This window comes from Protomyctophum bolini, assembly GCF_963924005.1.
Source record: "Protomyctophum bolini genome assembly, chromosome: 2".
Taxonomy (NCBI): domain Eukaryota; kingdom Metazoa; phylum Chordata; class Actinopteri; order Myctophiformes; family Myctophidae; genus Protomyctophum; species Protomyctophum bolini.
This window is the reverse complement of record NC_137863.1, coordinates 32,737,562-32,753,722: the sequence shown is the minus strand read 5'-3', so window position 1 is coordinate 32,753,722 and position 16,161 is coordinate 32,737,562. Positions and strand designations below refer to the sequence as shown.

Below are 16,161 nucleotides of genomic sequence, written 5' to 3'. Positions count from 1 at the left end.
AGTCCCTTCCTTTTTTAGTCTAGTTTTCAACTGTTGACGAAATTGTCAATATATTTAGTCTTAGTTTTAGTCATCGTAGCTTAGTTTTCATTTAGTTATTAGTTTGTCAGTGAAAAAAGGTAGTCGACAAACATTTTTCGTCTTAGTTTTAGTCGACGAAATCAACACTGGTTCAGTGGTAGTGAATGTTCGTCAGTACACAGTACAATAAATAGCACAGATAACTGAAATGAGTCATCGTTTACGTGCGTTCATTCAGCTCTAGCCTAAATATAGAAATCATTATGACAGATGCATCACAATGTTTTGGTGTGGAGCCAAATTCTATCATATCAAATAGAAGACAGTGCAAACATTTGGGTGACACCAAATGTATCACTTGACGTTGCAGTCAGGGATATGTTTATTAAATAAAATGTATAATATACATTACATACACATGAACACGCTGATGATCAACAAGTTAATGAACAGAACAATGCAGTCAAAAGGTCATGTCCGATACGTCATTGTTCCAGAAAGCCCAAGTAAACTCAATGCATTTCAAATTTGAGAACTTGAAGCCTTGGTAACAGTGTATAGAAATATCCATGTTTCAAGTAATCAAGTGCACTTCCCAATTAAATAATCTTTCAAATCGACAAGCGTTACAGCCTTATTTTTGAATATTATTCAATTGTTTATAACCCTACAAAATATTGATAATAGATATTGATACATTTTATCAAAACAAAAAATATACCAAATATTTCGTTTCCAAGAGATGATGGCCATTATTAACGGCTCCCTCACCAACCTGGGCATTGTCGTCACTTGCCCATGGGCAAACGAGGAGAGTGTCATGCCATACAGGAATTCCAAGCCGACATATCTCCTGCAGCAGGGATGTTGTTCAGCAAAACGATGTTTCCCAACATCTCCCCAGAGACTGACAACTTTGGGGAGACTTTGAACTCTCTGAGGCTTCACTAGTGAGGTGAATGACTGTGTCATTGGCATGGCTACAGCAAATGGGAAGTAGTCATTGCTATATTTCATTGGCCAACAACACGACCCGTCCTTCTGGAATCTCCAAAATGAACGTTGGGCCTCCCCTCCAAGAAGTTTTAATTGCATATAGTGAGAGATAGTACATGCATAAGAGGACAGGGTTTTTTGGCTATTCGGAAGATTAGCAGACGAGAGAAAGGTGCAAAAAGTGTGTTTGTAGTCTGTAGTAGTGTAACCTCGCCTCACCAGGCTTTCCACTTCGGAGGAAAGCCTGGTCTCTGTTCCAAAAGTGCCGTGTGAACCGGTCAGGAACGGATGATATCGTTACGTCATGTTGTAGTCATTGTTTTGTAGTCTTCAGGTTGGAACAATCAAACGGAACTTCCTTTTCACTCAAACCGGAAGAATAACAATAAAAGCTCTCGTAGCCTGTAGCTTTTATTGAGAAAAATCGGTTTGAGGGAAAAGGAAGTTCCGGAAGAGTGATGACTACAAAACAACACTACAGCATGACGTAGCGATATCATCCGCTCCCGACAGGTTCATGAATCCGAAATGGAATGGTGCCCAGGCTAGTAGTAGTGCCACCTCACAGGGTCATGAGGACACATTGCGAAGGACACAGAAAATTCTCCACAGAAATAACACTCAATGTCTGCACTCTATCAGCATCTATGCAGCTCGTACGTTGTATTCGAGGTGAGCAGTACACATACCAAACGGCATAGAGATAAGATATTCAAATTGTCCAAATCCTTGCAATTACTTCTGCGATGGATGTACAATGATCTGACCCGATGCCAGATGGGCCAGTTTAAAACTCAGGATGCAGGACTACAGTATTCATCTAGTTAACCAGAGCCACTATGTACAGTATTTGATACTGTCCGATATCACTTAACCCATTTTGACCTGGGAACGAATCTACAAAATAATGTCTTCTAAATCATGACAGTTTTCTGATTCTATGTCAGTCGTTCTCAAACATTTTCATGTCAAAGACCCCCAAGATTATATGTAATTGGCCACGGACCCCCATCTGAAAATATGTTGTTCCAGGGACCCCCCCAGAAGCAAAGATTTGAAAAGTTAATAACTTTGGCTCTGAAAGAAATAAAGAATATATATTCAAAGATTTGCGAGACATTTTCACGATTTTTCACTGCTATTTTTCAATAGCTAAAGTATAACATGCTTAAAACAACAAAAGGGGTTAACACTACAGCCTCAAAATGCAACCCATTTATCACAGCCTTTAAATTACAACCATACTGGCAACTAAGTCCTGGAAAGAAAGTCTCACTTATACCATAAACTAGAATACTTTGGTAAAACTCAAGTCTGACAACCTCTCACATTTAAAGAGTTAATCACACACTAACATATTGAATATAGGGAAAGATGATCGGCCTGCTGGTGGCATTGTGGTCCAGTAATGTCTGAGAGTAGCTGTTTACAGACAGATGGACGGACAGACAGACAGACTCACAGGAGGGAAAATATAATCCCCTTGCTGCCTTCGGCCGTTCTGGTGTGGCAGGGATAAAAAAACAACATGCGTATCAAACGGGGGTCTGTCTGTGATCTAATGCATATTACACTGGAGGTCTTTATGAAATTATAATGTTGATTGAATCACTGCTTAACAGTGCATACCGTTTTACTGAGAATATGTAGGCCTATAACCAATCAGTCCCCTTCTTATTGTGAGAAGAACGGGTCAGTGTCTTGAAAGCTAGAAGGAAGGCTTCAAGTACACAAAGAACTGCAGTTTAAAACTGTGTGTTCAGAGAAAATAGCAGATCTGCAAGCTCAACACGTCACAAGATGAGCTCTTGTAGCATCTCTGACTGCATAATAACTCCTGGATGGGGATTACAAATTTGCGTTGTACTGTACAGTCATATATACATGCCTGCTAGGAAGTGTGCACCTAACGAAATGGGCCACAGTGTACTGTACAGCATGTACTGTACATACAGTACAGAATAGATAGCCTACACATGTACCGTGTTGTGGACCCTGAACAGATGCCTGGGAGGCAATGGAGCAGTAATTCTTTCTTTCTGTCCGTGTGTTCTGTTGTGCACCTGCCAAAATGTACCCTTCCTTCCATGAGAAATGTCTGTTAAAAATGTGTCTCGTACACCAGAGTATGCTTCCAGTACACTGACTGGACTATGAAAGACTAAAAGAAGTCTGCAGACAATCTCCACGCATGTGCTGTGAATGTCTGCATCCTGCTTTTAAACAAAAAACACCTGTTGGTTGTTGACAACGTTCGTCATGGGACTTCATTCACATGAGATTTCGGAACTTCTGGCATTGGCTGTGATTCACATTAAAGGAGAATTCAATGCTATAAGGCTTTCTTTATACCTTTATTTGTAGTTGTTACGTCTCCACCAAACAGGTCCAGGTGTTATTTTGTGCAAAAGCACATTACTGGCTATTTACCCTAATATAAGCCCTCAATGTGGGTTCGGTTTTTTGTGCCAATTCGCTTATTTCCATCGAAATAAGTAGTAAAGTGTGCCACAAAAACAAATTGAGCGATGGAAATAAGCGAATTAGCACAACACCCCAATGCCCTATTCAATTCAATGCAATGCGATTCAATTCATTGAGGGCTTATATTAGGGGAAATAGCCAATAATGCGCTTTTGCACAAAATAACACCTGGACCTCTTTGGACCAACCTTTGTTGGGGACGTAACAACTACAAATAAAGGTAAGAAAGCCTTCTAGCATGGAATTCTCCATTAAGGGGAGTTAAAACAAGGACAAGGCTCCCAGCAGGCTACTCAAACACAGCTTGATATACATGGTCGGCGATCCCATAGGGACAATTCAACCAGAGGTTAGTGTACTGTAGTGTGCGATTGTTAAAGCAATGGCTTGTCAAGAGTTAAGGACGGAGATGCAGGTGTGTGTGTGTGTGTGTGTGTGTGTCTGGTGAACACAGGGAAAGTCAAAGTGCATGTCTGACACGTTCAGGACAGTTGCGAGACGGAAGGCTTCGTCCTCCATCCCTGCCACATCTTCATCAGTTTCTTGGAACTGTAGGACACAGTCTTCCACAGGCCTGGGAAGGACCACACCACACCACATGACACCACACGTATTAATGACAATATTGTATATGTACAGGAACACATCAATTATTATTGTCGTCATTGTTTTAAAGTGAGTTCATCGAGTGGACTTTCTCAAGTTTGATGTAACATCTTAAAACTTGACGAATGCAGCAATGCAGCAGGCTTACCGGCCGTGGCGATGCCTTTGAGGCTCTGCGTTATGCTGGAGGACTTGACGATAGATGAGATTCCTGGATCACACACACACACACACACATTACTGGATCAGACAGACAACAAAAACAAACTCAGACATTACTTTCAGCGACTGAACCAAACTTCTATCTGCTATCTCAAGACACTAGCATTATGCACGATGGCTTCCAAGCAATATTCTTACGGACTGATGATTTCTCAATAATACTTTTTTACTTCAATGTCAATATGAACATTTTGATAGGACAGATCAATTCCACTGCCATCCATCAACCAGACTACCCAGTGTTCTTTTTTGTAATTGTATGACAACTTCACATTTGAGGTCCTAGGGGAGCCTGTAATAAAATACCTTGAATCATTATCCAGCCCGGCCTCCCTCCCTCACTCACTCCCCTCCATCGAACTATCCATCGATCTACCCGTCCCATTCATCTCTACCCACCATCCATCTTTTCTTTTTTATTTATCCTACAATTTTGCAACCCATTTTTTCACCCAGTGTCAAATATCTAATGTAATCCTGGGCACTACACATGCATGAGGAGTCCAAGCTGCTTCTTTTCACCTGACAGGGGGGAGTTTCCTCAGGTGGATGTAGCGCGTGGAAGGAACACATTATTCCAACCAGTTCCTTTCCATCAGGCGCCCCGGCTGGCCAGGGGGAGGTAGTTTTAGAGACGAGTATTACTGCATGTTTTTTGTGAGGGTATACCTACCCTAGGGGACACGGGGAGAACATGCAAACTCTACACAGAAGGGCCTTTTTCCCAACCTTCGCCTCGGGTATGGGCAATGATGACGCGGAGGAGGGAACAGTAGTGCTGTCGCTGTGAGGTGACAGCACTACTGACTATGCCACCGTGCCCCCATAGTTTCATTAAGTCATCCTGTGTTCTTGTTCTATGCTTCTATCTGTCCTCCATCTACCATCTATCATTCACACATTGCTCTCTCCTATCCATCTGCATGCTCACCATCAAGCTATCCATCTTGGCACTCATTCACCCTTACATTCCTCTGTTGACAGCTCTAGGCGACACCCAATAATGAGCCCGTGCCACTTGCAGTCGCCACCTGTTCACACTCCTTTCCTGGTCTTGGAATGACCTACAGACCAGACCCTAACTGGCTGCTGTGATTCCCCTAGTGAGCTTTAAAATGATTGCCATTGGGTGCACTTCCCAAACACTGCATCTGCTTTGACGAATAGCAAATGTTCTCTTGCTTTTTAGTTTACTAGCAAAGTTCGTTGCTTAGTTTTTATTTATTAGTCTTTATTGGTTGCGTTACTAGACATTTCTGTTCTCCCTTTGATCTTCTTCGGTAGTGGGTACTGTATTTATGAGCATTGTATGTTTGTCCTGTTTCTTTGTTGTGTATTTTTTGTTACTGGCAGAGCCGTTTATTGTGCCTCTTCTCTTGGCCAGTTCACACTGTGTAAAAGAGACTTCAGTCTCAATGTAGTTTTTACTGGTTAAATAAAGGTTAAATAAATAAATATTTATTTTCCTTCATCCGTTGAGTTATCTTTCTATCCGCCTATCAATCATCAATCCGAGCTTGTAGATCGGCTATTTTCAGCACGAAACCTAGTGTCAAATCAGGCATCGCGGTGCCATCAAGTCACCGCCAAAGGCGCCAAAATGCATTTTAGTGGACTAAATCAACTGTAGATTTAGTCGACTAAAATCTGATGATATTTAGTTGACTAAAACTAGGCTAACACTAAAAACATTCCAGATGACTAGAATATGACTAAAATGGTAAAATCGTATTCAAAAGACTGACAAAACAAACGCTGCGATCGGTCCGTATACATGACTGCCTGCCTAAATATGTCCCAAACCGCCCCCCTAAGGTCTTCCACTGCTGGCCTGCTCGCTTTGCCTAAAAGAAATGGCAACAAAAAAATACGGTGAAGCAGATTTTTGCTTCTACAGGCCAACGGCGTGGAACAACCTTCATCAGGCAGCCTCTGTAGACATTTTTTAAGCACAGCTCAAGACCCACTTCTACACTCTTGCTTTTCATTTTTTTTGTTATTCATGTCCTCACTGTATTTCATTATTGCTATTATTTATGTTTTTTGCCTTGCTTTTCTTTCTTTCTCCATTGCTCTGTAAGGCACTTTAAGCTGCATTTCATGTCATGAAAGGTGCTATACAAATAAAGTTTTATTATTATGTGATGCACAGACAGAAAATCGGCAGAAAATATATCACCGAATAGTGTATGCAATTAATGCAATGCAATTAAAGAGCTGATTGACACAGGGGTGAAAAATGGGTTACAAAATTGTGGGATAAAAATATATATAAAAAAAAGAAGAGCTGAATAAATGTTTTCTGGGCGCATAAGTGATTATTATTTAAGTTAACTTTTACCATAACCATTTATTTTGCCATAAATCAGGTAGCTTTAAGGTACGGCCATGACAGCAATGGTAAGAAAAAAGATAATATAATATAATAATATAATATAATTAATCATGTATTCGGTTTTCAGCCAACTGTTTCCTATATTCGGTATTTCCCTTTCGGTGCATCCCTAATTATTATTATTATTAATATACCTTGCTGTACAACGGCGCCACAGTCCGGGTCTTGCGCCACCTGCAGGAGGATCTCCTCCACGTCGCGGTTCTTCCCCGGAGGGTCCACGAGCCTTGTGATCCTCTGCTGGAGGGTCCGGGGCAGCGCCATCAGCTGGATGAACTGGCCCTCGGGGCTCTTGTCCACCTGCCAGGTTATGATGCACAAACAAACAAACAACAATAACATTTCAGTCAGACAACTCACGAATAGATTAAACAATATTTATTGCAGCATGAGTAATGAGTGTGCATATGATATTTGACTTGGCGTTCGGCTCTGCTGGATTTCTCCCTGCTCGGCATGATTAGCAACAACATAAAACATAAGAGCAGGGAGATAGATATACAATAACCCCCCCCATGGGGAGCATAGATAGCAGAGCCCAACGGTGGTGGTGGTGGTGGGAGAAAACATCACATACAACCGGGAACCATGAGCAGAGGAAGGCAGGAAGAGCATGGAGTCTAGTGAGCTTAAGTAGCCTGCCCAATTAGTCAGCTGACTGCCGCATCGACGAATGACGTGTGAGACTTGTACACACGTATACTCCCACATAGTAATGCAGCATGTTAACCCCTTGAGCATAGTAAGGGCCTTTGAGTATGGCAAGAACCTCCCTTGAGGTTGACTGACTGAACTGACTCCGCGAGCTGCGTTTGATTAACTGCATTCTGGACGGGAAGGAACCCCTGTTGGTGTTTTTTTTGTTTTTAAGCATTATGTTATACTTTTAGCTATTGAAAAATAGCAGATCTACAAGCTTATAGTGCGTCACCGAGTGCCACGCTACGAGCTTGTAGCTATTTAATTTTTTAATCATGAAAATGTGCGCACAAATCTTTTATGATATAGAAACATGAGGTATTTCAGAAAACTGTCGGGATTTTGAAGACATTTTTTAAATTTCAACATCAGGCCTAAATGGGTTAACCTTCAATATTAAACTCATGTAAACTGATTCATTGCAATTTTTGTATGCGCGATCAGACACACGTGATTGATAATATGTGCTCATTCTCTATTCTCTCTCAGGCCAATCTGGTACACTTTTCCCTTCGTACACCCTTTTCTGTGGAAGTTCTTGATGCCCCGACGTCCCACATAACTGACTGACAACATCGACATGTCATCATTAAAATGTATTTGGTTCTGTTTCTGGCTCTGGGTTCAAGGATATACACATGAACATATTGTTCCAGGCCAGTGTGATGCTGGGGGAGGTGAGCATTGTATTTGTCTCTGTGTGGCAGCCACGGGAGTGGCAATAATGGCAGAGAGAGAGCGAGAGAGAGCAAACACAAATGAAACCTTATCCCTGCCCTGGAAGACAAGAGGAGCGTCCGTACCTGTCCTGAAGGCATACACACTCTCACAGATACACACCCAAATTCTATGCATGTGCCAGTTAAAATGCTAATCATAGAGTAGAGAGTTGCGCCAAGGGAGTCACACACCCTATTTAAAACTAATAGTATGATGAAAGAATATGCCCTGTCCTGCTCCGTACAATGAGTTACTTAAAGTTAAAGCTAAACTGGACTCTGGAGTAGGATCCGATTTTACAGGATTGTGGGATTTAATTTTACCAAGTTGACAAAGGTTTCCAAAAAAACGGGTCTCTGAAAGGCGTAACCTTTGGACAGTTGATTAAGTTGATTAACAAGTCGATTAACAGCTTGAATGCCTACAATTTACGGCCGTCTTTGAGGCTAGACTGCCTATGTTTAAAGTTACCGTTACTCAGTTACTCAGCACCGATCGCTGAGTTGCAAGAAAATCCACTTTAAAACAGTGTAATCGCTGTGATACTTTTACTTTCCCACCACCGTGTGTGTGTGTGTGACCGAGCCCCATAGGCTCAATGTGTGAATAGAAAGACCGGGTCATTGTTCACTGCGGGTGTGTTGGTTGGACGTTTCGACGGGACTGCCGCGAAGCTGAAAGAAAGCGAAACTTGTAAAGAAGCCAAAGATAGAGGAGCTCTCGGAGCTAGGACACACAACGGAGGCTTATTGTCAGATGTTAGAATGAGTGACATATGAATCCTGAATCTGTCAATTGGATACTACAGCAGACGGTCTCCTCGGGGCAATGGGATCATTTTACTCATGTGGCTATCAACTATAAACTGCCAGAAAAGGTACACATTTTCTCAAAAGAGGCTGAAAATAAAAAAAAATTACTTGTGTATTAAACCTGTTCTCAAATTTATTTCAATATTTTGCACTTTTCGCTTCCAAAATAGCGGTCAAAACATGGGTAATCGGTAAGTGGTGCATTCAATTAATCGATATGGCAATATATTGATCGATCATCCGGACGATAGGTGAATCGATCGAGAGGCTGCTCTATCGATCGGCAATAAACGGAACTAATTATGTGGGTGACGCAGTGTTGACAAATGTGCCTCTGTTTAACGTTATCAAAGCCCCCCTTGCAAGTTGCAATGCACTCCCTTCCCAGACCCCTTGTTAGGATGTTTAGACATTATATTTTAATTTAAAGATCTCTGTGAGCCTGAAAGTGTTTTATTGTAGTTGTGCAACATGTTCAATATTTTGAATAAACGTATAATCGCTATATATCGATACATATAATATCGTGGCCTCTGTATACATATCTATCGTGAGATTGCAAGCAATAGCCACCACATTTTGATTAGCCAGAATGAGATGATGTACGATGGATGATAAGATCACCTCTCAATTCACACGGGTGTGATTTTATTAAACAGAAAAAGCATTTTCACGTCTGGATACTGTGTGAGTGTGTTTACCTCTAGTTTCCCCTGCTGAGACTTGTAGACCACCTGAGGGCAGTCCTGTAAGATGTTGCTGTACAGGATCCGGAAATGCTCAATATTGTCGTTGACGATGTTGGCCACCTTGGACTTATCCTCTCCGATCACCATCCTGAAATCCCCTTATTAGGAAAAGTATGGAACAAAAGATTTATGGGAGCACACAGTGAGCCGAAAATAAGCCTGGTTCGATTACCGAGCGGGAACCGATGTCACGTACCAAAACGCAGTTAGTTAGGGACGCAATAAAACAACGACCTCTGCATCCACGGGATGCACTACTGTACTACTGTACTGTTTTAGGGGCTGGCCAAAGCATTTCCGGGGGTCCGCAGCAACAACAAAAAAACCCTGCTCTCTCGCACACATGCTCCGAAGGCGAGAATAAAATGTCCTGGTTCTGTGGGTCTAGTCACCTGCGTAGGAGAGACCGGCGATCTGCAGGTACAGGTCTTCTTCCGTAAAGCTCTCCGGCAGCATGAGGAACGACGCGATCACGGCACTTTTCAGATTGCCCACCAGGGCGGCGCGCAGCTTCCCGTTGTTGTCACTCTGCATCAGCATCTTCACCTGCAACCAGGACATACATACAGTGTTGTTTTTGGGCAGCACATTTTGATTTTAGTTTGAGTCATAGTCTCTTCCAGTAAATATGTACTTACAGGTTTGTGCAGTCGCCCAGCAACGTACATGGTCTTCCAGTGCATCAGGTCATCAATCAGAGTCTCTGTGCTAATGACGCCATATTTGATTACCTGGGATGATGAAAGGAAAACTGAGGAGATCACAATTTTGACATTTTGAAATATTATGCTGGTTCATTGTGGAATCAATTCACCTATAGCTAAGACACTGTCTCTCCCACTTAGACAATCCCACTTGAACACTTTCCAGTCGGGCTCATTCATTCCAATGTAAATATCATGGATTTTACACATTACTGGTTCATTTTTGGAACCAGACCTTCAAAATCTCTTCCAAATCCAACAAGGCCTGCCATATGCACTGGAAGAATACATGATAAAACAATATTTTATCATATAGGAAAACTATTGGTGGAGAGGTTTGTCTAACCCATGTTATGCTTAGCTGTGATTGTACCATAGCAGTTTGGCAAGGGGCTTAGCTATAGGTCAATTAAGGTTGGTACGGTCCAGTGGGAGGGGCTTAGCCTATAAGTAGGGAGACCTGACACTGCCAGACTTCAGTCAACATAGGACTGTGGAGGTGCAAGGACCTGGGGGCCAATCTGTCCAGTATTATTATGTAGATACTTTTGTTCATGTTCGTCACTGTGTGAATGAAGTAAAACACTTCTCTGCAACAAGTACTCCTTTTCAGTATTTTCCAGTTTTGGGCAGTTTTTTCTACCTGTGCCTTTCGGCAACACGACCCACACTAGGTCAAAGTGTGACACACTCGGAATGAAGCCAAGTGTCCCCCCCATAGTAAAAGAAAATCTCAATCGAGGTCAGTGAATGTTTTTTGTATTGAACAGTAACCTCGCCTCACCAGGCTTTCCACCTCTGAGAAAAGCCTGGTCTCTGTTCCGTGTGAACCGGTCTGGAACGGATGATATCGTTACGTCATGTTGCAGCATTGTTTTGTAGTCGTCAGGCAGGAACAATCAAACGGAACTTCCTTTTCCCTCAAACCGGAAGAATAACAATAAAAGCTCTCGTAGCCTGTAGCTTTTATTGAGAAAAAGGAAGTTCCGGAAGATTGATGACTACAAAACAATACAACATGACGTAGCGATATCATCCGCTCCCACCCGGATCATGAACCCGAAATGGAATGCTGCCCAGGCTAATTGAGCAGTATCTGTGATTTACCCTTCCATCCACCGGTACAAGAGTGTTGTAGTACACTCCGGCCCCACGGTCACTCTGAATGGAGCTGATCTTTCTGGGTCCCAGCATCTTGAGAACGGAGTAGTGTTTACGGTTCTGCAGCAGGTTCATGGTATGCCAGGTCACAGGGTCGTCCACCGTAAACACAAAGTCCAGCATGTTTTTCTGAGAGGTGGAGAAAATAACACTTTTAGGCCTGACGTAGAAATTAAAAAAACAATCTTTTAAATTCTGACAGTTTTCTGAAATACCTATTTTTCTATATCAGTGGTGCTCAATATTTCATGTCAAGAACCCCAACAATTATATGTAATTGGCCACCGACCTCCATCTGAAAATATGCTATTCCAGGAACTTGAGTTAAAAACGTTCGCTCTGAAAAAATGTCTTATGGGGGGGCATATATTTTTTCAAATGGGGTCCGCGGGGCTCATTAGTGTCAATTTGGGGGTCCTTGACATGAAAAAGTTTGGGAACCACTGAAATAGAACACTGACTTTGAAGCTTAGTTACTGCAGTATATAGTTTTGCTATGGCCTTTATATTGTTGTCCAACTGCCTGTCATGTGTGATTGATTGAAATATTTATTAATAGTTTGCACTTTGCAGAATTACAGTACATTTCAAGCACAACTCGATACAAAGACTGAGTGGACGACCCAATAAATAAAGCATTACACTTGTTTACAAGAGGGTCCACCCTGTTCAATTCATCTAAACATTTAGAGACGGTACAAATAGACACTTCTATATAGCCAAAGATGATTGTCTTTACCCCCATTTGTCCCTGAGTGGTCCCATGCTGTTTGAAAACACCGGAGCCGTAGGCGAAAGCTAGACTAATGTCCTGGGGAAACTGAGACAAGATCCTCCGGTAAAACACGCCCGTGTTCTGCAACGCTGGAAGAGTCATCTTGACATTGGCTCGGCTGACCGTTATACCTACCTAGATACTTTAATTATAGCTATACAGACGATCAAACACACCAGAACACGTTATTAGTCCAGATTAAACCCAAAGTAAAGTTAAAAACGGTATTCTGGACCAATAAGGGGGGGCTCCATAAACCTCCAATATCAATTGTTGTGTTGTTGTTGTAGTAGCCGCGTGCATTCGGTCAGCTGTTCTGAAATATATAAATCTATGATGGTCCCCCGTGTTGTCCTGCAGTTCACGTCGACGTAAATGTGCGTCACAAATATGCGCCACAATCTGTGAGTTCATGGGAGTTTGAGTTTAACATACATGTACAGTTTTTTGACCATTTTGACTGCTGTGTATTCTATTCTGTGTATACATGGTGTACCGTATTTATTCATTGTTGTGTTAGTTGTTGATGCGATGCAATTTAATGCTCGATATTGTAGCAGGCAGAGAGAGACCGCTTAAACTATTTTAGAGTGCACTGCATGGTCAATATCTAATGTATCCAGTAGAGGGCGGTATCGCATCTGATTTATGTGGCAAGAAAGCTGAGGGATTTGATTATTGAAATATTTATTAACAGTTTGCAGAAATACAGTACATTTTCAAGCTCTCCCTACATTTCTATTTATATAGGGTTCTACTGGGTGCTTGTTACACTGTCACATTGATACCCAACTGGATGCGTGTCACAATGATACCCATATATGGGGCGTTGACCTGATCTCTGTTGTCTCCATATATGGAGCTCTAGGTGAAAGCATATATTTTAATGTACGACACATCAGTGTTTTTGTTGACTAAAACTAATACGAAAAATGTTCGTCAATTACCTTTTTTCACTGACAATTTCGTCAACAAATAAAAACTAGACTAAACGTTAGGAAGGGACTAGTGGACAAGAGATCCAGTATAAGTCAATTTAAAAAATATATGAATATTTTGTTTCAATTTTACAATTAGTTGCATGCTGAAAATAGACGATCTATAAGCTCACAACACGTCGCAGCACTATAGACTGTAAAGCAGTGTGGGCTTGTAGATCGTCATTACGATGGCATCAAGGCCCGCCAAAATACATTTTGTTCGACTACTAAATCAACTGTAGATTTAGTCGACTAAAATCTCATGACATTTAGTCGACTAAAACTAGACTAACACTAACACATTCCAGGTGACTAAAATGTGACTAAAACTAAATTAAAACTATTCAAGAGACTATGACTAAAACTGCCAAAAACACTGCGACACATATTCACTTTCCCCAGTTAACTTTTGTTTATTTTTCGCTCTCAAACAGTATTCTCAGTATCAGTTCTACATCAATGTCATTAGAATATGAAAAATAAAAAGTAGGCCTATGAGCTTCCAAGTAGATATTATTAGCATTTTATTAACATGAATTGTCCATATCTCTTGAAATTAAATTATTCTGAAGACAACAGACAAGAGCCAGACATCCATGTTGTTGAAACATGGCCATGGGGTATAGTACTGTTGAGTGCCAGGCAAGGAAATATAATCAAGCAAAACATCTAATCCAACCCAAGTGATTTGGAACCTTTAAAATACTCTATAGGCTTCAAGATGCAAAGACGCTTGCACAAAACCAGAAACTCACCCTTCATACCTATACCTCACAAAGTGACCTAGCAACCCTAAGGTCAAGTGGGAGTCTGTTCCAGAGTCTGGGGGCCCTGGCAGCAAATGCCCTGTCGCCCTTGGTGGTGGTCACCTCACCACCGAAAATCCAGACTATGAATAACCTAAATGAATGAATGACCTCAAGCAACGGACCGGCACATGTGGTTCCAGGAGGTCCGATATGTATTCGGGTGCCAGACCGTTAGGGCCGATTCATACTCCTATTTTACCGCTGTTTCGGCGCTGTAGTGCCGATTTCGGCACTACAGCACCGAAGAGACGACTTTAGTATGAATCGGCCCTTAAGGGCTTTAAAAAATCAACAATAAAATCTTAAAATCAATTCTAAAAGTGACAGGCAGTGATGCTAAAACTGGGGTGATGTATTCTGACCTTCTGGTCCCGGTGATATTAAGTTGGCCCGTTGTTCGTTGGCCTTCATAATTGCCCTAAGAAGTTTCATGCAAATGAAAATTGATGAGGTCAGTCACTGCGCTATGCGTGGATACGCTGCCAGTGAGTTTGTTAAGTCAGGAATTGGGATTCACAAAAGGTCCTGCTATGAAAAGGCCTCTGTTTTGCATTATGCAAAAAGATACAGCTCCCTTTTAAGACCAATAAAGCAAATCAAAAATCGGTAACACTTGCAGATAAGGTTCATGAATTCATGATGAATTCATCATGATTCATTATGATGATGATTCATCATGAATCGTCATTAGTTAACCACGATTTGTAGGCGGGTAGGTCTCTCGGTCTCTCTGGAGGTCCTCATGGTTGTACCCATGGGTCATTTTACTCAAATCTGGATGAGTGCTCCTAGGCGGGTAGGGGTCTCTCCAGAGGTCTCCCTTCTATGAGCACTCATCCTGGGTATAGATTTGGGCAAAATGGGGGAGTCCAAAAATGATCCATAAAGCACCAGGGAGAGCTCCGGACAGACCCCTACCCACCTTTGAGCACTCATCGTGGGCATAGAATTGAGAAAAATTACCTCCAGAGAGACCGAGTCTGCTCACTAACCCTACCCGTATGAGCACTCATCCTGGGTATAGATTTGGGCAAAATGGGGGAGTCCAAAAATTATCAAGCACCAGGGAGAGCTTCGGACAGACCCCTATACCCACCTTTGAGCACTCATCGTGGGCATAAAATTGAGAAAAATGACCTCCAGAGAGACCGAGTCTGTTGACTAAACCTACCCGCCTTTGAGCACTCATCGTGGGCATAGATTTGGGCGAAAAAACCTGATCTATAAATGAAATCATGAATGCCATGAATCATGATTAACTAACTGCAGTTAATTCATGATGAAGTCATCATGAATTAATGATGAATTGTGATGAAATAATGCTTAACTAATGCTTAACTAATGTAGGCCTATTAGTTAAGCATTAGTTAATTAGTGGGGCGGCGGTGGCGGTGGCGGCGGTGGCGGCGGTGGCTCAGGGGTAGAGTGCCTGGATGGGAACCGTAAGGTTGCCAGTTCGAACCCGGGCTCCCTCAGAGTTACTGTCGAAGTGTCCTTGAGCAAGACACTGAACCCCTAATTGCTCCCGATGTGCTAGTTGGTGCCTTGCATGGTTTCCGCTGCCATCGGTGTATGAATGGGTGAATGTAATGCACAATCTATGTAAAGCGCCTTGGATAAAGGCGCTATATAAATGCACCATTTACCATTTACCATTTTAATTATTTCATGAACCTTATCTGCAAGTGTTACCCAAAAATCAAGCACAAAGATTTATGTAATACATTTGTGCACAGTATGAGCACAGGGTGATGTCTATTCTATACAAGTAGCCTATATTGGATTAACAAGACAAGACCACTGTCTCAGTACATTCACTCATTACATGGTGAGTGGGGCACCGACGATCTGCAAGCTCACAACCTTGCATCGCACACATCATACCTGGCTGTAACTTTCTCTCTTCTCTTTTTTTAGGGGGCGCTCCGCGGGAGGTAGGAATAGGATTGGCTCATTTGGCTGTCAATCAAACAGCCGCGGGCACGCTAGTTTAGTGAACGCCCACCAAAACAAAACAACACACAGCAC

General features: G+C 42.1%; 1 protein-coding gene across 1 annotated transcript; it reads right to left on the bottom strand.

The window, feature by feature from the left end:
* Window positions 1-355: 355 nt before the first annotated feature.
* On the bottom strand, window positions 356-12,674 carry tamm41 (TAM41 mitochondrial translocator assembly and maintenance homolog). Its single transcript, XM_080788446.1, has 8 exons — window positions 12,309-12,674; window positions 11,516-11,698; window positions 10,343-10,435; window positions 10,097-10,250; window positions 9,657-9,802; window positions 6,859-7,024; window positions 4,256-4,318; window positions 356-4,075 (listed from the first exon to the last, which is right to left on the bottom strand). Exons 1-8 carry the CDS (start codon window positions 12,444-12,446, stop codon window positions 3,984-3,986), a joined length of 1,035 nt encoding a protein of 344 aa, XP_080644572.1. The 5' UTR covers window positions 12,447-12,674; the 3' UTR covers window positions 356-3,983.
* Window positions 12,675-16,161: the final 3,487 nt, after the last annotated feature.